Consider the following 24,491-nt stretch of genomic DNA (forward strand, 5'->3'; position numbering starts at 1 on the left):
CTAACAAGACAAACACTGTTTACACTTTTCCCACAATAACAGCCGTTTATGATTCCCTCTTAATTGTATCGGGCAAAAAGTAATTAATTTACAAATGAGCTGAAAGCAAATTCTTTTTTTTTTATCAGAGTGCAATAGTATTTGCACTTAGCAGAGGCAGGCAAGGTGCCTTTACTGGTAGTGTTAGGAGGACTCATTTGTCAAGCTAAGACAGTGTCTTGTTAATCAGTTATCACACGTACACTGATACTTGCGCAGAATGAGTTCGTGAATTGAAACTGCTTTACAGTTGAGGTGGATTGATGGGCTTGTGTGAGATAGATACATTAACGTCTGCATAAATGTGGAGACACCCGTCTGTTGATGCCATTATATCCCTAGACAGGGACACATACAGTCACCAGTTAAACCCAAAACACATTTGAAGGAAAAGGTACAAGCAGTGCGCAAACACACACCACATCAATCTATAGGCCATTTATTTATGTATTTATTTATTATAAAAAACAGTACATCAGATTAAACCCAAATGCAAAAAGTCTAGGATTCTGAGAGTCTATGATAAATGTGAGGAGATCCAAGTGGTATGTCCCTCATTTTTGAACATTTCCATGGAATGGCATAGTTTTGCAAGTGTTGCCAAAGTGTACTACATTATTTTCTATAACAAGCTGAAAGATGAAATTTTACATGGCAGACAAATGCATTCAAATCAGGATCTTTTTGTTCACACTACTGTTTAGCAGTAGTATTACTACTATACTTGTCTGTATTGATTAAAACTATGTGTTAATGATTTTCAGTCAGCAAAGCACTGCAATTGTTTGTTATTTTTAAAGCTCAAATTACTGCACAAATGATGCATATACTCTCCCTTGCCACATTGTTAAGATCCATCTGGTTGTGTATGTTTGTCCTGATCACAACCTTGACACGATGTGGCATAGACCACTAGATGCTGAACAGTGTCTCAAGGGATGTCAGTCTATTCAGGTCAGAGGATTGTGATGCCAAATGCTTTGTTCAAGATCATCTCAAACAGGTTCAACTGTATTGAGATGCCCAGTGATTGTGGTGGCAGTGGAAGATGCCTGAAATGCCTGTCGTGTTCTTAAAAGCATTCATGCACGATGGATGGGTGCATTATTGTTTTAAAAATAAAAATTACCAGCAGTGAACAAGTGCAGCAATGTTGGGTGAACTTGACCAGCAAAGATGTTTAAGTGAACTACGCCATTGGTTCAGCTTTCCAGAGTAGTCAAGGGACGCAAGATAACATGCCCCATGCCAAGGATACCAAAGACCACTTCTCTTCTTATTGATATTTAATTTGTAAACAAATTATTTCGCATTCTCAAACTAGATTCACGCTAAAATATCCTTGCAACAAATGGTGGAAGGTGAATGTTAATATGTTTGTAACAGGGCGAGCAGCCCTGTACAGGTTTGTTTATTTATTTTTAGAACGGGGTCTCCCCCTCAACCCCTGTGTCATGTTATTTTGTGTTTATATAATGATCTATTTATTGTGTTTGGGTATATTTAAATGACGGCTAAGCCGAGTGTATTTATTTTTGTATTGTTTTGATGGCGTAGCCGCGTTTTGTTGTTTATAAAATCTTGTGGTAATGTTTGGCTGTCGGCTAATGCGTTGTTAAACTAGCCAGCAGTCACACATAATTAATAAACTTGTGCAGATTGTGGCCAAGGGGTAGTAGAATAATTGCCAGCTAGTTAAACCCCTCGGCCAAGGTATATAAGTCTTCAGCTCTCCCTGCTTTGGGTGGCGTGTGTTCAGAGGCGAACGGAAGAGCGAGAGGAAATAAATCTAAAAACGAAACAAACTAAGGAACAGTGAAGGCACTTTCCCAGCCTGACCTTAAGTTTAGTTGATTATTGTGTTTGAGATTTTTTTTTTTCAAAGATTTTGTTTTGCTCTATGAGCAGTGTTTTGTTTAAATATCTTATTTATTTTTGTTATTTAATAAATGGCGTGAGCGGCACCTTTGAACTGCAGTTATCTTGCCTTTGTTTTCTTCCTGCATTCTGGCCTGATGTCACCACTCAGCCATTTCCTGTCACACGTGATGTCGAGAGTGGGATCACCAGCTCCTCCTGGACTCACATCAGAAAAGGGTACTGCAGTTTTTTCTTTTTTTTTGTATATAACTTTTTGGAGTGAGGACGAGGAGGAAAAAGGAGGAGCTGGAAGCAGCAGCAGCCAGAACAACGGAGCAAGAGGTGGTGGTCACGGGATTCCACCCAACTGGGACCCCCATACTGGGAGGATGAGCAGGAGTAGTTGTGGGCTGTGCAGGGAGTTTGGGCATGACCAGGAGGACTGCCCATACATAGACCCCTGCTTCTGGAAAGTCTACTCAATGGGGACGGTGTCCTCTGTGTCCGGATTGTTTTGGTTGCTGGAGCAGCAGACCCCATCACTTCCACAGGCCAAGAGAGAGAGGAAGATGAGAAGGAGGCAGAGAGGGGACACGGAACTGGAGTGAGAGAATCGGTGCATCTACATCCCAAGAGGGAGGAGCCCGAACATCCTGCGTCTGAGTGGGAGGACCCCGAACATCCTGCGTCTGAGTGGGAGGAGCCCGAATATCCTGCGCCTGCTTCTCTCCCTCTGGCAGTGGTGGAAACAGAGACAGCTCCTGCTTCTCTCCCTCTGGTGGTGGTAGAGACAGAGGATGCTCCTGCTGCTCTGCTCCAGGCGACGAAGGCGGCAGTGGCTCCTTGCCTTCTGGCGGCGAAGGCGGCAGTGGCTCCTCCCCTTCTGGCAGCGAAGGCAGCAGGGGCTCCTCCCCTTCTGGCTGCAGTGGGGGAACCAGCAGGCATGCTCCCTCTGCTGGTGGAGGTGGGAGTGGCAAGTAGTTCTATCACAGCCCAAGAGGAGGGAGTCGGTGCGTCCACAGCCCAAAACGGGGGAGTCAGTGCGTCCACAGCCCAAGAGGGGGAGTCGTGCATCCACAGCCCAAGAGGGGGAGTTGGTGCGTCCACAGCCCAAGAGGGTGAAGACCGAACGTCCACAGCCCAAGTACACACGAGCAGAGGGAGAATACTTGCTGGTTCCACCTCCACTACCGTGGGAGGACTGCTTGCCACTCCTACCTCCACCAGCAGAGGGAGAATACCCTCTGGTTCCACCTCCACCGTCGTGGTAGAACTACTTACCACTCCCACATCCACCAGCAGAGAGAGAATACCTGCTGTTTCTGTCTCCACCGCTGTGGGAGGACTACTTGCTGCTCCCACATCCACCAGCAGAGGGTTCCCCCACTGAAGCCAGAAGGGGAGGAGCCCCTGCCACCTTCGCCGCCTGGAGCAGAGCAGCAGGAGCTGCCTCTGTCTCCACCACCGCCAAGTGGTTGTGGAGACAGAGGCATGCTACTTGTATGATGTAATGCTACTTGTATCAAGCATTAAAAGAAATGTAATGTTTTTGTTGTCTGAATTCCTCAGTCTCCCCCCCCCCCCATACATTGTAATCTACAGTATTTTAAAACTATGATAAACATGAACCACAAGATTGTATTGTTCACTTTATAAATAACAAAAAAAAAAACATTATTTCTTTTGAAAGAAGATAACCAGGAAATGTTTTTAAAAACATTTTTGTTATCCTTCTCGTTGTTTTGTAGCTTTTGTGTGCCCCTGCAAGACCTGAGCTGCACTGTTTTTTTTTTTTTTTTTTTTTTCCTTCTTAGTTAATTTTGGCATGGATACAGTATTGATTAAAAGCAAAAGTGCAGCCAGTGAACATTGATTGAAACAAAAGTACAGGCTGTTTTACTGAAGGAAATGAAGGCACCTGTGCAGAGAACAGTGTAGCTGTTTTTGAATATTAACCATTCACCTTTTTGAAAACTTGATACCTAATATGTCTTAGAATTGCTATTTGGCTATGCACATAGGTGTGTTATGATGTTATAAATAAAAACAGATTGATAGTATTTAGAATAACCATGTATTTAATACCTGGATTTATGCAGGTTATAACTATTCACGGTTCTGGAAATGTGATGCAGTGTTTGTTTAGCAATTCCTAATTGTATGTACACAGATATATTAGATTGTATTAAGCAGAATATTTGTAATGATTAATACCAGAGCAGCATTCACATGACATTTAGTTATGCTCGGCTACATTTCTACACCAGTCTGTCATGAGATAGTTCTAATACTCAGGTCAGAGAGACCTATAAATTATATTGCAATGATGAATGGCAAACATTTGTCATAGTCTAGATTAAGAATCACAGCAAAGAACAAAATATAGTAAATAGCAACAATTTATTTAATCCCCTTACATATTTCTTTGACAAGCGGTGAGGTACTCTTCAGTTCTAGTTGTCTGCCATAGGCTAATGTAATGTAGGTTGTATCAGCCAAAGTGTCTTTATATTAGTTAATGCCATCACTGTCTAGTGAGCCACGAGATTACCACAAGATTGTGTAGTTTTAATGTCTCACTCTTCACTTGCCTTTAGTTTTTTAATTATGTTTCATCAATCTGCTTAAACGTTTCTTAAAAGTTGTCTTTTAAAAGATTAAATTGTTAGATATTTTATGACAGTATTTTGAGTTTGACAGTTTAGAATTTGTTGTGTTTCCTTATCCTCTTAAAATCTGCATGAATTATGCAGTTGGCTCTTTCTCTATCAACATGTGAGAACTTCAGAGCATTCACTCAGATGCTTTATAAGAGTTAAAATAAAGCATATAATGCATATGTACATAATTAGGTTGAAACACTAAATGAGAAAGATTAGGAAAGGCAAGGAGTCTCTCAACACAAAAACATTAATTGCCATATGTGACAGAAATACAATGAGTTCTGGTGATAAATCTCCCTCCCGACCTGTGAGGGCGCTAAAGAACGGGAGGCTGGCCTGACAGTTTATTTCCGGGACAAGGAAGTCGGTCAGCCTGGAAAGAAGCGAGACTCTGTTGTAAGACCGTATTGACCTGAAAGGTAAACGAGGGGCAGCTGCAAGTAATAAGGCAGCTGCAACCGTTTACCTAGATGTCATGCGGGAGTACATATCAGAGAATAAAAAAAAAGAAAGTGTTATACGTGTTGTGTGTTATATCTGTCTAAAATGGTCTGTCTTTGTCGCACTACTAGACAGTTAAAGCACACCTCTGGAGCTGTCGCCACGTAAAGCACTATCCGGAGCACCACTGCACAGAGCACCTGCACGTTTGCATTCACCCAGGACTGGTGACCGTGCCTTTGTTTTTTCTGTACAGGACTGTACTTGTTATTCACCATCCCCACGCTTTACACATTGTTGTGTACTGCCAGGGATTTATTATTTGACGGTCACCAGACCTGGAAACAGCACAATAAACACTTATTCACCGAATCACCGTTGTCTGTTCATCACTCCTGCACCGCATCACCGCTACACCTGTTCCCCTTACCAGCCACTTTGCTACACCATATCATTACCATTTTAATAAAAAATCCCTTTTTGATTTAAAGGAGTGCAACAGCTTTGCACATCTAGGGGTAGCCTGAAGAGGTCCACTGACACCCAGTGGATTTGACATCTGAGTTAATAAAGTTGTGAATAAGGTGAAAGGACAGAAGCAAAGTGTTTACGAATCAGGGAAGTGCTTAAAATGAAAAGGTAATGTCCCTTTGCTTGCCAACTTAGCAACCCATTCCTGCAACACATTGCACAACACCTATATTGGCAGCAGAAAGCAATATTCATTTGCTCATATCTTGTGATTTAATATACACCCTAGATATCAAACGTTCTGTGTTTGTCACATACTTTCCAGCTCATTGCCTCCAATGTGGAAGGGAAAAGCAGCCCCAGTGAGATCCTTGTTTGCACCACAAGTCCAGACAGGCCTGGACCTCCTTCCAGGCCTTGTATTAAAGGAGCCATTACACCTCACGGCTTCTGTGTGAAATGGGGTATGTTGGCAACTCAAGATCTACATTTCAAAAAAACTTAACTAACAATGTTGTGGCTATTGTCTTTGCCAATACTCATTAGGGTTGGAGTCAATTCCTGTTTTCCAGTTCCAGTATCCTTTTAAACAATTCCTACACATCAATGGTAACAATTGGCAATGGCAATACACTGCTTTAATTGAAGTCCCTGTCATTTAATTCAGTGGGCTTGAAATAAAAGCAGTTGAGCAATCACAACTATTATTAAATTGCAGTTCCTTCAAATTAAAAATGAATTGGAAATAGAACTGGAATTGAAAAAAAGGAATTCTCTCTAATCCTGGTCCTCATTATTCATAACCGTGTTCTTGGTCAACTGTATGAAGATAGATTCCTCAGCATCACACATACCTAGTCTCTTTTTGTCAAGCGTGGGATTTCAGTATTTAATAGAATGGCTTTTTGAATTTGTGTGCACCAGACATAGGTGTTGATTGATATGCCTAATCTATTGGGACATACTGGAAGTTCTATTTTTGTAATCGAGATATTGAATGAAAAGATCAAATGACCATAATGAACCGTATACCTTATACAGTTTTGAGTGTTATTATTGATTAATGCTATCATATTGATTTTTATGTATGTATTTTTTTATTCAAATCCAACAACAGAATGACTGGGCGAATCGCACAGTTCCAAATGTTAAGCTCCTGCTGTTTAATTTAAGTAAAAACTTTATTTTCCATCTATCAGAGTTATCAGTGAATGTTCATTGTGGAACAACTACAGGACTGTGAATGTTCATGCCGTATCCTCTGTTTATGTCTGGCCAGTACACTTTGTGGTGTGGGTTGAGAAATAGTTCTTACCTGCTAATATAAAACAAAACCTCTTTGAGCTCTTGTTTACCTTACAGATCCCCCACAAGACAATGGAGGTTCGGAAATCCTGAAATACCTCTTGGAAATATCGGAAGGAAACTCAGATGGTAAGCACATGTCATCATGCAGATTCATTTGCTGTACTTGCTATCATTCAGATAGTATCTGTGTACCTGCACTATTTCACAGTTTTATGGCAACACCCCATCGAGAGGTGCAGTACATACATATTGCTCTCAATTATCCAAAACACAGCTCTGGATTATTTAAACAAATTGTATCTCATCCTGTACAGTGCAGACATAGGGCTGAATTTAAAGAGGGAAAATCAGGTTATGCCCCTGATTACAGCCAACTCTCCCTCCCCTTTGTTGGTCACTAATTATAAGTAGAGATTTCTGAATGGTGTTAACATAACTGCTACATGCTTTAATGTTTTTTGCCTTCACAGCAAACCAATGGGAGATAGCATACAGTGGATCTGCCACAGAGCATGTGTGTGATCACTTGAAACCAGGCACTTTGTATAGACTGCGGGCCTGCTGCATCAGCACTGGAGGGCACAGCCAGGTATGGAGGAAGCACCTGTTTATATGCAGTGCGCGACAGTTCATATAGAACACAATATGAAATATTTCATATAGTCACAATATGAATATGGTGTATTTTTACTCACTGATTTTTGCAAGAAGGAAATTTAGAAATCTGACCCCATATTAATTAGAAAAGTAGACAGCTTTATGTGCAGGTGTCCCACACATCATTTTAATTATTTACTGTTGGTTCAAGCGAGTGCAAAGCATGCAAGTCCTAGAAGCCTTAGTGCAGGGCATCGGAAACATGAAAGAAAAGAACATGAACCATTTAGCGACTAACTTGATTATATATAGAGAGCATTTTAATTGAATTGTTAAAAATGACATGCTTGAATGACAGTACCTGGATGGTCTTATTGTCCACTTTTCTATCAAAGATACCATACAATATAAAAATAATGTACTATAACCAGAGTTTACTGTGCAACTTGTATATAAACAGTAGAAGAAACAATGTGTAAAAGTGTGTGTGTATTAAGTTACAGTATTCATAAGCCTTCGCTCATAATTACAATTGCCAACCTTTAAACTACTGTAAAAACCTTTGTATAAGTCTCTTTTCAAGGTATTTTAGGGGGACCTAAAAAGGGGGGAGCGACTTATACACCAGGCTTTTTCCTGAAATTGATGTCTCCAAAAGGGGGGAAGGAGGGGGGCACTTATACACTGTTTTTTACGGTACATTTTAAAAAGTGTCATGTTCCTTCTATGCATCTTTTTATTGGCTGTTTTAGCATCCAGCAATTATGGTGTAAATAATACGGCTACTGATATAAGAATTAAAAAAATTAAAATCATTAATTTAAAAGAGTTTACTACATAAAGTACAACTAATGTAGAGATGGTTTTATTAATTTTTATTTTATAAACATTGATAGCCTTTAAATTACTGTATATCTACACGGCTGTTATAAAGTCAGATGTTCACTTCGCAGTGCTTCTGTGGTAAAGCTGTTCGTAACTAATTTGATGCTTGTACCAATCGAAATGTGTAGCATGTCTCTTAATGCCGCATCTTCACGGCTGTCTTTCACAGAACATGCATTTTCCTTTCTGCCTATTCATTGCTGTGCTTGGTTTTACCATACATTAAAGAATGATAAATCTGTTTTATTTTATTTCCTAGTGTTCTGAAAGCCTGCCTGTTCGCACACTAAGTGTTGCACCAGGGCCGTGTCAACCCCCAAGAATTGTAGGAAAACCCAAACACAAGGAAGTCTGCTTACAATGGGGTAAGATATTAACAATGTATTCCAATCCCTCCCTCCCAATTGGAATAGTATATCCTATATCACACTTGGCAGGTATCTGTAAATGATACAATTGTGATGAAACTTGGAGTGGACCATCATTAGCAACTGTTCATCAGATTATCAAAGGTGACCAACACCCTGAAGTTGATTATTAAATGCCATTTTTGGAACAACATTATTATAATAGTACAAAGGTTCTGGTGATCCGTTACACTAACGCAGGATATATCTTGGGAACCATTTGTCTGAATTGTATCAACGTTTTGTTAAATAAGTTACTGAACATAGAGTACCATCCACATGAATTACATCACTAGCAGAATGTTTAATGCATATACTTCACGTGGGATAGATAACACAATAAAACCAACATCGTTCTGTTTTATTTGTTTTAAATAAAAAGTAGCCAATTGATTAATGCCTACTAACAAACATTGCTGTAATAAACGCTGAGTCTGAATACAGATTACAGATCTGTGACTGAATACACATTACAGATTATTCCTGTAGGATATATTTGGTAAGACAATGAAACCATTCATTTATTGCAACGCTCCCTTTCAAATCAAAGGATGAATCTCACAAAAACAACGGATAATATAATTCATTGAATAGAGGGTGATCTGAACCAGTGTAATTTACTTCTATTGGTATCCTTACAGGTAGAAACAGACTTTGCTTTTGCACTAAAAGGGTACTATTGACTGACCCACCATTTCCATGTACTTCTGCAGCTGCGATTAGATGCCACAGTGTGATGAATAGGTTTATGTAGTACTGTCCCTGATAGACAAAGCATGTTGTCTGTGTTGGGTGTTCTGCTCGAATGGAGTGCTGCAGTGACCAGTAGATTTTAAGCTTGTGTCCCACATTGTTGACTACAATCTACTTTATTATACAGAAAAGACAACAACGAACAAAATATTGCACAGTAGTCCTGGTAGTGCAATAGACTGCCATAATACTGGGAATGAATCCCAGGAAATCTGCACTTGCTGTATCTCATGAACAAAAGGAATTGAAGAAAAACACCATTCAAACACATATACACCATCATTAAAAATACAACCATGAAGCATCTTCATTTTTATTTAGTTCTGTAAATAAAAGTTTAGATATCAATATAAACAGAATACATATAAAACAGTTGCTGGATAGAGTCTAGGTACAGTAGTTAAAACCTTAATGTGAAAACACACACACACAATATATATATATATATATATATATATATATATATATATATATATATATATATATATAATAATAAAATAAGGCTGTTTCAAATCTCCGTTTCAACAGATTCAAAATACAATCAAAACTGCTTAATGTCACATTGAAGAGACTGAGCAAAAACGTTGACAGTAAGTGGAGTTGACATTATCAGAAATTAGCTAATAACTTAGCTAATAAAAATAAATGCATTATGCTTCCATAAGCAGAAGAAAACCCCAAACAGCTTTAATAATACTTTCTTTCAGTTTACCATGTGAAAAACTCCAGAAACTACCACATGCACTTTTTGGCATTAATATATTGTAAACTTTTTTTTTTTTTTTTTTTTTTTTTATTAAACTAAACTCATGAAAATGCTGTTAACATATAAATGCGTCGGCATATTGATATAAACGATAACATGTTTAAACAGGAAAGCACGCGTAAAAGTAGTTATTTTATCACTACACTGTCAATGCATTTAATACATTAAAAAAAAAAAGAAAAAAGTTGGTGTGTCAGTAGGCCTACTTACAAACAGCATGCACAATCCAAAACACTCCAACCTTCGCCGTACAGTATTTAAATAAAAATGAAAAAAGCACACTTTTAACGGTATGTATGTGTCCTTGAAGTTACAGAAACAAACTGGTTCTGGTGGCGCAAGCTCAGAATTTAAACAGTTATTTAAACAGTTGTCATACAGAATCCAGCAAATCCACTGAAATAACTTATTTTTTTTAACAAACTGACAGAGTCTTACTTCCCAAAGAAATTTGTGATTTTGGCTTGTAGACTTTTCAGATGCTCAGGATCCATAACAAAGTCTTTAATGGATGACAAGCAGTTGAAAACATTGTCGGGTACATTTGATTTTGATTCCATACACTCAGTCAATGTATTGAAGGCTTGGATTTCATCACCGACACTCGTGGATCTAAAGATTTTTGTGCTGTGTTGTTGTCTTCATCGTCTGATACAGGCTCCATATCCTTCTCTGTCACTGACCTATCTAAGATTTCAGTGTCAGTTGGCATTGCTACTACCTCCACATCATCATCAAAGTGAATGTAGTCATCAAAAGTCAGAGGACACCTTCAGTTACACATGCCCATTGTTCAGGTGCTACTGGGAGATCAGGATTTTCCTCTCTCATCTCAGAATCCTCCAAAATGTTGTCATCTTCCCCGTTAATGACAAAACCAGTCTTGCGATAACACTGTTGTATCATAGTAGGAGAAATAGTGTTCCACACTGCGTGAGCCATTTCAACTGCTTGTTTAACATCAATCCTTGGAGCATCTTCCCCACCATCAATGAGCTGCACAGTCTGCCTTACAAGCCGTTTTCGGTACTGCTGTTTAAAAAAAACAATTTTGTTGCCTGAAGGTTCTTGACCTCAGGATGGGCAGGATAGTTGTCTACAAACGTGATCACTTTGCGGTGCTCCTTTTCATGCGCTGATCAAAGGCTACAAGCCATTCCGGAAAAAGATTGCTGGTCATCCAGGATTTCTTGTTAGCCCTATACTCAATAGGCAAGGTTTTCACATTACGAAAGCAGTGTGGTTTTTTGGATTTGCCGATCACCAAGAGTTTACATTTGTCAGTTCCAGAAATGTTTGTGCACCCGATCCTTTGCTCGTATACCTCCATGGCACTGCTCATTTCCAAAGCACAATGTCTTGTCAGGAAGTGCTGTGTAAAACAGGCCCGTCTCATCCACACATTGTCTGCAGAGTGTCCATCAAGCAGTAATGGCAACCTTGTCTTAAATTCCGATAAAATATCTTCAGAAACTGACTCACTAGCTGCCGCTTTGAACTTGGTGCCGTGTTTTTAAAGTGTTCTAAACAACCACTTGAACAGGAGAGTCTTTGAAATTGTTGATGGGTGCATGGAAAACTTTTCAGACAGAGTTTTGTTTTTTTTCTCCTTTCTCTGGTAGAGCAATTATTTCAGCTTTTGTGGCCAAAGTTACATTCATTCAAGATTAGTAACGTTTTGTATCTATGCGCTTAATGAGGCCTTAACTGTTACAATAATAGTTACAGAATGTAGCCACATTGATCACGTGACCGCAAGGTTTTGAGACTCGGCTAGAACGAACAGGCCGAAATTGGTTGGTCATAGATTGGCTGTTGAAAGTGATATTAAGTAGAAGTGAAATTAATTGTGTGTCTGTTAAATTCGATTGACATTAACTGGAGTGTGACAGTAACAGAAGTGATATAATCAGGAGTAAGAAGCGGAGTGTGACATTAACAGAATTGACATTAAGCAGATCTGACTGTATGAATAGGAAGTTGGGGTTCTGATTCAAGTTCAACTACTTCCTTTAACACCTGTCTATACTTGGCTTAATAATAATGTTACTCTTCTAAGTTTATTTTAATACAGAAAAACAGCCATCTATTGCAAAAGTAAACTGTACTGTCAATGATCCATAGATACCGCAAACATTCCAGTACATCTACACAAAATAATCTGCAACATAGAAGAAAGTCAGCTAAAGGTCCAGAACCCTTTGAATTACAACACCATGCCAATAAAACAAATCACAGTCTGTGTGACCATCTGTTCCTACAGGTGTGGAATACAAATTGATGGATGCCAGACTTGTTTTGCCGATTATGATTCGGAAGCCTCGAAAAAGTTGGGAATAGATAGCCTTGATTGGGCTAATACGTCAGAGGAGTTACAGTACAGACAGTCAAGCATGACACCTGAGTTTGAGCGAGTGAGATTCAGACGCTCGGCTCACTGCAGCGCGAGAGCTCCGAGGGTCATGCTCCAACAGGTTGAGCCATCAAGCAGACGTCATCCCCATCCTGTTGCTCTCACTATATTTAGAAACAATTTGGAAAGGGTTCTCTGAGATGCAGCATCTAGTTTCCAGCATATCCTGCTTCTCCCTATAATTTACCAACCTGGGTGTCACTGTGGTGTTTCATATTACACTGCCCTTTGTTCCTTGTTAGTGCATTGCTATAAAAAAAATAGTTACATGAAAATAGCAAAGTGCAGGAAGCATTATTTTCACAGTCAATCGCATGAATTGGGAGATAATCAATACAACTACTTTAATACTTAGCTAAGTGAAATATCTCTTTTTAAGATAATCACTTGATATAAGAGATAGCGATTGAAATCATGCAGTAGCCAATTATACATGTAGTGTATTAAAAAAGCCAGTGAATGACAAACCCTGAAAAAATATTGTAAAACAGAATTTATCACAGTAGTAAATGAAACTGGATGGATATTAAAATGATGGATAACTGCAGGGAGAGCTGAAGTCATTATGTGATAGCTGATCATTTAGATGTCATTGCCTGACATGTTGAATTTTATACCTCTGAAGACCAAAAAATGTTCTGGGTTTTGTTGATCTTTAGGTACTACTGTATGCTGTGTTTGTTTTCTTTTCTGGGAAAGCCAAAGGACTGGTTAAAGCTGGACTGAATTGGTTTACTACAATTGTGAATTTGAATTGAAACCTATCATTAGCAGTGTTTGAAGTTAATAACATTTTAAATGGAGACGTGCTTATGCATGATTTCTGAGAATGCATGGTTTAACGTGAATGGTTTAGGCACAATTAGAAGACACTATAATTAAAGATTATTACTACTGCTGCCTTTCAGGTCTTATCTTTATTGAAATCCCCTCTGTTGTACTAGAAGTGATGTTTTTATTAAATTCTCAGGTTTTATTTAAGGATGTTGCAACAGGAGTTGCTATATATCATGCAATACATTTCAAAACTCAATCCTGATTATGTCGATATTTTTAATCAAACATGTGCTATAAATAACATTTATTAACTTTTATGAGAAATTAGAAATGTTCCCTTAAAAGCATAGAAGTGTATCCAGATATTGATCCCTCCTGCAATGCTTCTGTTTTACTTTTACTGTAGTGCATTATTAATTTAAATTAAGAGCATCATCACTACTGCAGGTAAAGGAGCATGAACTGGATACACAATGATGCTCAGAAGAGAATTTACCTTTCTCCTGCTGAATGCTCTTGACAAAAAGTTGAGGAATATATTTCCAGATGTTTTTTTGCCATATAATGTATGCGTAAAAATATCAAAACAAAATCGGGATAGCTTTCAGAATACATTTCACATGATACAAAAAAGTGAAGTGATTCTGTAACACCAACACCACTCCCCAGTACATTGCTAATTGATTGCAGAGGCTGACTCCCTTTTAAATATGCTTATGGATTTAGTGCTTGTGAGAGGCAAGGGATCAATATGGTGGTAAGTGCTGAACAAGTGTTCCCCACAGGGATTCACCGACGAATCCTGACCCAAGTCCCTATCATGTAATTAAGCCACATTTACCAAACTGTTTGCTAATTTTGTGATTTTATCCACTGAAGACTGCATGGTCTTTGAAAATGAAGACATTGAGAAATAAACATGTGCCACTGAAACTTCAACTGTACAGTAAATCTTTCCCAAGGTCTTCATGCAGAAGGAGAGTAATGTGTTATTGAAAGGTGATGTATTCTTTCCGTGGTTGACTATTAATTAGCAAACCCTAATAATGCACTCACTGTAAAAACCCTTCCTGGAATCTGACTTTAAAATTACATGTCATATTTCTAAGCAGCAGCAGGAAATAAACCTGGCTAAAACTCCTCAAGGGGATGCATAAAAACTAGGTGGAACTTCTAGAGATATGATGTTGGGTGAATTTATTAAAAGGTCATTGTTCCTGAGTTGCATAAAACTGAACAACATTCCATTAACAATTTACCAATTTCTACCATGTTTCAATTATCATTTTAATGAATTCTTGTTTTATGTATTATTCATACATTATTCATGTTTATTCATCCACTTTGTGAAAGTTTTTTGTATCTTTAAACCACTATTTCTACCACGTTTCAATTTGTTTCTTTGTTTTCCTGTTTTATGTATTATTCATAAAGAATTGCATTCTCCCAGAAGACTGCTATAATTACACATCAGGCACAACAACACTGTACAGTGCCAGTAGCAGAATATAAAACAAACAATAAGCTAGGACCAGAGATTTAGCTAGTGGCTTAATTTTGACAACAAAATCATTGCATACCAATTGTACCGTAATAAAAGACCAAATAAACCCATAACAACATATTGCTAACACTGCATAAAATACAAAAAAAAAACCCATGGTATCACAGTTGTTGTTTATTTGGTACATTAAGCTGCTATAATTTCCTTACAATCGAATCCCAGGGTCACCATGTTAGACAAACAAGCATATTTGTTCTGATACTTTCAATAATAGGAAATTATAAATTATATATTCAAGCTTCATTATACTTCTAGATGTCAAGACACAAAACACCTACTCTCACACATATCAGTCTTTTCTGTCCTACCACAAAATATATTGACAAAGACTTAAATGTTGGTGAATTTTTATATGAAGTTTCATTGATTATTTTGAACAGAACCATATAAGGACACATCTCCTTACTGATTGCTTGCATTTCTCTTTGTTTGCAGATTGTCCATCCTCAGACAGTGCCTGTGAGGTGACAGAGTACAGCCTGGAAATGAGCGAAGCAGAAACAGACCCCACCGAGGTCTATCGTGGTCCTGACCTGGAATGTACTGTCAGCAGCCTCCTCCCTGGAACCACCTACAGCTTCAGAGTCCGATCCACCAACGAGGCTGGGGTAGGGGTGTTCAGCTGGTGAAATCTACAATCATATACTGTATCAATGGGGAAAAAGATAAAATAGGAGGGGGTTGGGGTTTCTCAGATGGAATTTGAGACGCCTGCTTGGTTCAAGTCCACTTCAACCATGTAACATGTAACACTATAGCAAAAGCAATAGCAAAAACTATTAGTAGTATTTTCTTTCTCAATGTCTTCATTGAACGGCTTGTCGCTCTATAGCTATATAGGAATGGGGAAAAAAAGCAGATCATAAAACTGGTCAGTGCCCTTCCAGCCCTAACCTTATCAAGGCTTACTCTCACCTCAGAAACATGAAAACCAATTGATTTTGATGCTTCTGAGAAATTCACAGAGGCAACTGTTATATGAAAGAGTCAGTCATATTTAAGCTCATAAGTAGGTCCACAGTGTAATTTTTTTCATATTTAGATACATACGGGTAGATAGATAGATAGATAGATAGATAGATTGTTTTTGTATTATTTCAGAAAGATCCATATGAGGCTGCTATATTGAGGTCACATGACTTATTATCTTAATATTTGGCACACAGCTGTGTTCTGTACTTTTTTTTCAATTAAGTTGCATTATCAGTGTTGTCCAATTCAAATGAACCGCTTTGCATTGTTTTATCATCTGTATGAATCAATCATACAGAACACACACTTTGAGTCACTGAGTTTTCCATTTGGTTCACTGTTTTCTGTATTTTATTTTTTTCATTTAAGCCTCAATAGGTGCTTAGCTTCTCAGTATCTGCAGTAAAACATGAATTAGGTTACAAAAAATATATACTGATTGCACAACCATGCCTATTTGGCTTGTCATTGTTAGCTAGCTTTTATTATTTTGTTCAATACAGTACAGCCCGTATTCTGGAACAACAGAAGTAACTACTGCAGCAGGACCTCCAGGCCAGTGTAGGGCGCCGTTTCTCACCTTAACATCTAATTCCTGTGTTCTTGTAAGCTGGGAGGTAAGTCCCTGTTAATACAGAATATATAAATAAAACAGAAATAAATTATTGTTGGTTGTGTGTCTCTATCAATTATTGTTGAGGCACATAGAGGTGTCTTGTTAGCAATACAGTACTGTACATGGAAAAGCTGTATTTTATCCATCAACGTTATAATAAAAAGTTTGATGGTAACACCGACTTTAAATAAATAAATAAAATATGCTAGTAGCTGATGACCTAACCAGTAAACAGCCCCCCTTTATATGTATGCTTACCGTTCAATAGAGATAGATTTTCTTCTTTGCAAAGCAATCATGACTATGAGCTTCTGTCTTGCATTGTGGCTTCCAGCTTTATTGCAATAGATTTTTATAGGCAAGATACATGCTGTACCAATTCTATTTCAAAGCGTATCGAAGAGCACTTTACAGTGATCATAATTTTTGTCTCTGTTGATGATGGATTTATTACTGAAAAAAATGAATACTGGCCCCAAAGTACCATATTTTGAACAAATACTGAGAGCAAGAAGTAATACGAGTTGTTTACTGAACAAATGCACTCAAGTAGAGCAAAACCTTGCTTTAAGGCCACATTTTAAAGACTCAGTTTGCTCCTATTAAAAGTGGTTTAACGTTATCTTCAGTTTTAAGGATGTACCACTGTATTCAGTATTTAGGCCACCACCAGTAGTCCAAATGTATCCAACCTCACCAATATGATGTATACAACCAAGGTTGTTTTTTTTTTTGTTAGATTGTTTGTTTTTTTTTCTTAACTCTGAAACTTGATCTAATTAATTTATTATAAACTAAGCCAATAAATTAGAACAGTTTGCATGTAGAATAGTTCCTCCAAAGACTGTGAACTTCCTCACTGCAAAAGAACAGAAGCAAATAGATGAACTTCAGTTGAAAAGCAACCTTACTGTCCTCCTGCTAATTAAAGAAGAGTCACGAGTGTTCAGAATGAATTGATACATGCTGTATTTTAATTTGACTGTTGAGTCGATTTAATCCACAGTAGTCTTACGTGCTTTAATTGGACAGCCACATAGAGAGTTGCAGCTCGGAGTGTCATTTACTGTTTACTTTAACATGGCTGACATTTCTTTTTATTTAATTTTTTTAAAATAAATCTGCTATAATATTTTTTCATCCATCAGTATCTTACAGTGTTCATTTAAAACACATTATAGTACACCAGTAAGAAAAGTCAAAGTATTATGGAAGCAAGCAGAGTTTCACTTATTTAAAAAAAAAAAAAAAAAGAGAGAAAATTGTTTTGTTTGGCGGGTTGGGTTTCTTCAGGACATAAAGTTTGTGCTTTGACCAGATACCAGAACGACGTACATTCAACTTCAGCTCTACTGAGACAAAAGGCACTTACATGCAAGACTGATAACTTGTAAATGTACTGTTTATTGTTCATGCTTAATACTTATTGCATGGCAAGCAAATTCTTTGTGCCATTCACTGCGATAAAACAGTACAGAATCAATCATAATAAAGAGTCCATTGACGCTTGACATAGCAACAGCAGTCTATCACAGAGCAGAATGGTATATTTGACTTAAGTTAAAGTCAGAAGGCACCTACTAAAAATTCCTTTTATTTTTTTTGAGAAAAGACCACTTATCATATAAAAAGGTGTAATCAGAAAACACATTGAATGTATTTGAAGACAAATGTCTACCCCTCTCTCATATTCATAGCCCAGTGTATTTTTCTTTCAGAGCCCAGAGAACACTGGAGCAGATATTTCAGAGTACAGACTGGAGTGGAGCAGAGAAGATGAATCCTTGGAGCTTATTTACTGCGGTACAGAAACACAGTATGAAATCACAGATCTCGCTGCAGCAACACATTACTGCTGTAGACTCCAGGTAGGACACTAAAGCAATTGAATTGATTTACACAAAGGTTCTTCTCAAAGTTTACTGACACGTGGGGGTCATGCGCATCATACACATGGGAGGAGTCATAAGCAAAAAACGTAAGGTTGCGGATGCAACCCTGGTTCTGTGAAAGAAAAAATAGCCATCAACTAATGGGTATTGCCATCAGAAGATAGGATTATGTTGAGCTTAATAAAAAAGCCGCCTTTAGGCCTCCGTAGCTCTGGTGTCAGCGCCCCGCCCCTCGGGTGCTGAATGACTATGCAGAGCGTAAGAAGCTCAGCCTCTTTTGCTTCAGGCTGCAAGGACTATTGAAAGTAACTTCACTGCTTGATGGCTATTTTCTCTTTCAGAGAACTGGGGTTGCTTGGGGCTTTTGTAAGGGCTCCCAGCACCACATCAAGGCACCACAAGGGGAGGCTAGATGTCCTGGGAGGATGAAGCCTCCTCGCACCCTTAAGAAATTGGGATGCCAGGAAATGGTTTCCAGGCGATAACCCATCTATGACCGTGTGACAAGCAGATATGGCTGCTAGGTACACCTTCAGTGTGGAAAGGGACCTACCGTCAACTAATAGTTTCTGGAGAAACTGTAAGATAACTGCCACGGAGCAGGTAACTGGGTCCTGGCCCTGGGCCAGACACCAGTCCTGAAATAACTGCCACTTATACGTGCATTGTGACCTGACAGAGGGAGCTCTCGCACTCTGAATAGTGGCAACAACTGCCGATGACAGCCCTAGGGGCCAGACCCATAGCTGTATCAGCTGGGGGTTCGGGTGCCACAGATGGCCGTGAGCCTGAGAGAGGAGATCCGCCTTCAGGGAGATCTGCCTGTGCTGGCCGTGCAGGAGTTGCACCAGGGTCGAAAACCAGGTCCTTCGGGGCCACCGAGGAGCTACCAGAAGCTCTACCCTTTCTCTACCCTGACCTTCTCTAGGAAGGCGGGGAGCAGTAGTATCGGTGGGAAGGCATATAGGAGACAAGCCGGTCACTTGTGGGCCAGGGCGTCGACTCCTAAGGGACTGTCGAGGTCTCTCATCGAGAACCAAAGAGGGCAGTGTGTAGACTCCTGCGAGGCGAAGAGGTCTGCTGTGCCTAATCACCCCCAGATGTGTTCTACAACCCTGGGGTGGAGACGCCATTCTGAGGCCAGGGGACCTCCTCTGGAGAGTCGGCCCAGTAAGTGGACTGCTCGAAGAGAATCCATTTGGGGGTGCGACCACAGTAACATCCGAACCACCATGTGGTGAAGGCTCAGGCCGCCCTGGCGGTTGATATATTGTTGTTGTCTGACCGCACCAGCAAGTGTTTGTTCCAGGTCACTGGAAGAAAGTGATATATGGTGAGATCTACTGCCCGTCCACACTCCCCGAGTCCCCCGTTCCAGACTGCACCCCAGCCGTGGTTAGGGGCATCTGTGGTGATTACTTCCCTCCGGAAGATGGGACCCATGGTTGTCTCCTGACAAAGGTTGGAGGGGATCCTCCACCAGTGCAGGGTTCTCCAGCAGGACTGGGATATCACCAGCCTGCGATGTCTGTCTCGTTGCGGGTGAAGCACAAACGAGTTGAACCAGGCCTGGAAAGGCCTTTGTTGGAGTAGGCCCAAAGGAAGGGCCTGCGAGGCAGCAGCCATCAACCCCAGCATGCACTGACACAGCACCATACTTACTATTTCTCTCAACCTGACTAGGGAGAGGCAAGACTCTATTGCGGTAAATCTCTGAGTTGTTAATGTGGCCTTCATAGACACAGAATCCAGGTGGAGGCCAAGGAAATCCGATTGCTGGCTTGGCATGATGTGGCACTTCTGCAGGTTCATCCTGAGACTGAGCTGCTGGAGGTGGTCTGTGACCAATGCCATATGTGCCAGGGCTTGCTGCTGTGACTGAGCGCAGACGAGCCAGTCATCTGGGTAATTCATCAGTCGAACACCCTGAACCCGTAGGGGGCCCAGAATGGCGTCCATACACTTGGAAAAGGTGTGAGGAGCAAGGGACATGTCGAAAGGGAGTAAGGAGTACTCATAGAACCTGCCCTGAAACGCGAAGCGAAGGCACGGGTGTGACACACTTGGGGAATAATCCCCCAGAAAACCTGATTAAAATTTAGATCGGGAGATCTAAGCTAACACACAGGGTAAAAACTCTGTGTGCAGCTGGTGTCTGGAGCAGGCTAGGGTTTATAAAGACCGCTGCTGTAGTGCTTCGTCATGTCCAGGGCCAACACACACACCTCGTGTTTCTCTCTGAAAGAAAGAAAAACCAAAATGTTAGTTAGAAGTAATAAATAATAATACAAGTAAATAACAATAAAAACTCTCAAATAATAATTACCGAGACAGACTCAAAGAGTCAGCAAGCTGAAAAGAGCGCTCGAATAAGCGACTCAGCCAAGTGCTTAAGGGTCAGTGCCAGTCGGCACGCCAAATATGAGAGCTAAAGCAACTGAGCCTGGTGATGGGGCCCATGCTCAGCGAACGTAACTAGAGTTTTTTTCAGTGAGATAAACCCGGGGAAGGGGCAGCCACCAGCTTCCCGTGCCCAATTAAGGCAACGGAGGGTGCAAACACTGAATTTTATTAAATAAGAGTGTTGTAATAACAACAAATAGTTTACGCTCAATCCCGATCAGAAGCTGAAAGCAAAAGAGGCTGAGCTTCCTATGCTCTGCATAATTATTCAGTATCCGAGGGGCAGGGCGCTGACATCAGAGCTACGGAGGCCTAAAGGCAGCTTTTTTTATTAAGCTCAGCATAACCTTATCACCTGACGGAGATACCCATTAGTTGATGGCTATTTTTGAATTGAAAGAGAACACTCATTATCATATAATAGACGCATCTCCCCCCCCCCCAACTCAACATGACACATAAAAAGACATAGTGAAGTGTTCTTACCTTTGTATAAGTTAGTGATCAGCAGATTTGTCAGCCGCACAAAGAGCACAGCGTGTGGTTTTCACTAACTCTACTGTGCAGAATAAAAAAAAAAATTCTATGGGTAAACATCAGGACTCTCTTTCTATGTATCGGGTCACAGGATATTTGCTAGGAAATCAGGACTGTCCGGACCATATAGGGACTGTTGGCATGTATGGTTTTGTTCAATCTAGAAACTAACTTTTAATGTCCTGATTTTGTTTTTGTTATTATGGTAGGCAGCAAATCAGGCAGGAGCAGGACCCTACAGCGATGTGGTGACCTGCAGCACGCCAGCCACGGAGCCAGGAGTGGTGCCTGTGCTGTTTGTGCGAGATGACGATCACACAGACACACCCCTCGTTTCCCCCTCCATGTGCCTTGCATTAAAATGGGAAGAGCCTTGCAATAATGGGTCAGAAATTATTGCATATGTCATCGAAATGGAAAACAGTCAGATCACAGTGGAGAATGTAACAAGCTTTATGATTAAGGGTCTGCAGCCAGACAGTGACTACAGGTAAGCACCTATTAAATAATTCGCCCAAATGTACATCACTGCTATTATTAGTACCATTAGGGTTCTCTCTCTAAATTAACCTGTTGAGCAATGCAACGTGTTGTGTGCATTTCTTTTATTATTCATGATTTAAAAGATAGCTGAGCACTGAAACAACATTTAAAGTATAACTTTTAAACAAGTGTGGCTGTCTTTGATAGTTGTCACCATGAGTCATACCTGTAGGCAAATACATGCCCACTTGAAGACCCTAGAGATGTACCGTTATGACAAAGTGGCTAAGTGGATGCAGGTGCAGGAGTAATGCAGTACGTAAATGAAATAGACAGATGATTGTAATCCGGTTTGGAATGGATTTTATTAATTATATCCAGCGACCAAACAATAATCCCCCGGCAATACACACCAATGTGTACTGCATGGGGTAAATAACAATAGGATTGCAGTCTCAAATAATAAACAAATAATATTCACCCCACAATAATGCAAACACCAGTCCTGGGTGCATCTAGTAGTGCTTGTGGTGGGTGATAACAGGTTATTTGTGACAGCGGTGGTGTGTTGTTCCAGCTTTGTGCTGGCCCAAGGTGACAGCTCTGGAAACGTGTTATCCATCTGGTAATTCACAAGCTAGACAATTACTAACAGACACAAAAACAAACACAACACTCACTATACTGTTACGTTCTCTGGGGTCTCTCACAGTTTTCTAGGTTTGAATACAAAACCAAAGCGAAGGAACAGATTACGATTCTCCCTTCCCTTTCATACTGTCACACATGAAGGATATCTACAGTACCGTGAAATAGTATTTGCCCCCTGTCTGATTTTCTGCATTTTTGCATATTGTTGACACTGAATGTTATCAGATCTTCAACCAAAATCTAATATTAGATAAAAGGGACCCTGAGTGAACAAATAACGCAAAATTGATATATATTTGTTAAAGAAAGTTATGCAACACCCAATGCCCCTGTGTGAAAAAGCAATCGCCCCCTTAGACTCAATAACTGGTTACACCACCTTTAGCAGCAATAACTGCAACCAAACGCTTCCTTTAGTTATTGATCAGTCTCTCTCAGCGCCCTGGAGGAATTTTGGCCCACTCCTTCATGCAGAATTGCTTCAACTCGGTGACATTTGTGGGTTTTGGAGCATAAACTGCTCGTTTCAGGACCTGCCACAACATCTCAATGGGGTTTAGGTCTGGACTTTGACTAGGCCATTCCAAAACTTTAAATGTCTTGTTCTTCAACCATTCTGTCGTAGACTTGCTTATGTGTTTCGGATTCTTGTCTTGCTGCATGACCCAGCTGCGCTTCAGCTTCAGCTCACGGACAGATGGCCTGATGATTCTCCTATAGAATTCTCTGATACAGAGCAGAATTCATGGTTCCTTCAATGTTGGCAAGTCGTCCAGGTCCTGATGCAGAAAAGCATCCCCAAATCATGATACTACCACCACCATACTTGACCGTTGGTATGAGGTTCTTACTGTGGAATGCAGTGTTTGGTTTTCACCAGACATAACGGGGCCCATGTTGGCCAAAAAGTTCCACTTTTGACTCATCTGTCCATAGAACATTTTTCCAGAACTCTTGAGGATCATCCAGGTGCTTTTTGGCAAACTTGAGACGAGCGTTTATGTTCTTCTTAGTGAGCAGTGGTTTCCACCTTGCTACTCTGCCATGAATCCCATTTTTGCCCAGTGTCTTGAACACTGACCCTAGCTGAGGCGAGAGAGGCCTGCAGATCCCTGGATGTTGTTCTAGGGTTCTTTGTGACTTCCAGGATGATTTTAAATCTAGCTCTTGGAGAGATTTTGGCAGGACCGCCACTCTGGGGAAGAGTCACTGCTGTCCCAAACTTTCTCCATTTGGTCAGTATGGCTCTGACTGTGGTTTGGTGGAGGCCCAGAGCCTTAGAAATGGCTTTGAAAGCCTTTCCAGACTGATAGGCATCAACAACTTTTTTTACGGAGGTCTTCGGCAACTTCTTTTGATCGTGGCATAAGGTGCCTCTAGAACCTTTGTGCTCACAACTTCACTCTGATGGTAAAGGCCAAAATTAGTCAGATTTATATTAGGCAGGGCTGGCCCAAATCAGGCCTGATTGTTAACAAAAATATTGAAACAACTGACCCTAATTATCCCTTTAACTGGGTTGAGTTAACTGGAGGGGAGGCAATGACTTTTTCACACCTGAACATTACATTTTGATTACCTTGCACACTAAACAAATGAAAGAAGCACCAAACTTTGGTGTCATTTTTTCCCTCCATATACTACTACAACCCACAGAAAGATCTGACCAAATTCATCGTGCAAAATGCAGAATATCAGGACGGGGCAAATACTTTTTCACAGCACTGTACATAATCAGATGGAAAGAAACATAAATAGATGGAGATGCAGATAGATCACATTAGTTTGCTGTAAGGCTACATCTTAGTTGGTGTTTATCTTAATGAGAGCCGAGTTCAGATCAACATGAAGTTTTAACATCTACTCTCAAGTAATGGAAATCATGAAGATCTGGATACGTCCAGTGACTGCTGTGAATTGTGCAGCTGGCAACAAGAGAAAGACCTTGTGACAGCATGGAGAGACAGCTGACATTAGGAAAGAACCCCCATTG

General features: G+C 40.1%; 1 protein-coding gene across 5 annotated transcripts in view; it reads left to right on the forward strand.

Moving 5' to 3' along the window:
• LOC121322915 (fibronectin type III domain-containing protein 3B-like) overlaps positions 1–24,491 on the forward strand; it is a 240,282-nt gene that overhangs the window by 178,753 nt on the left and 37,038 nt on the right. For all 5 annotated transcript variants that reach the window (XM_041263510.1, XM_041263509.1, XM_041263513.1 and 2 more), the window contains 8 exons: positions 5,800–5,938; positions 6,837–6,908; positions 7,253–7,371; positions 8,524–8,629; positions 15,380–15,552; positions 16,420–16,533; positions 18,251–18,400; positions 21,574–21,854. In XM_041263510.1, the coding sequence (XP_041119444.1) occupies positions 5,800–5,938; positions 6,837–6,908; positions 7,253–7,371; positions 8,524–8,629; positions 15,380–15,552; positions 16,420–16,533; positions 18,251–18,400; positions 21,574–21,854 (1,154 nt within the window). The remainder of the gene's footprint in view (positions 1–5,799; positions 5,939–6,836; positions 6,909–7,252; positions 7,372–8,523; positions 8,630–15,379; positions 15,553–16,419; positions 16,534–18,250; positions 18,401–21,573; positions 21,855–24,491) is intronic.

This window comes from Polyodon spathula, chromosome 11 (assembly GCF_017654505.1).
Source record: "Polyodon spathula isolate WHYD16114869_AA chromosome 11, ASM1765450v1, whole genome shotgun sequence".
In the NCBI taxonomy this organism is placed as follows: domain Eukaryota; kingdom Metazoa; phylum Chordata; class Actinopteri; order Acipenseriformes; family Polyodontidae; genus Polyodon; species Polyodon spathula.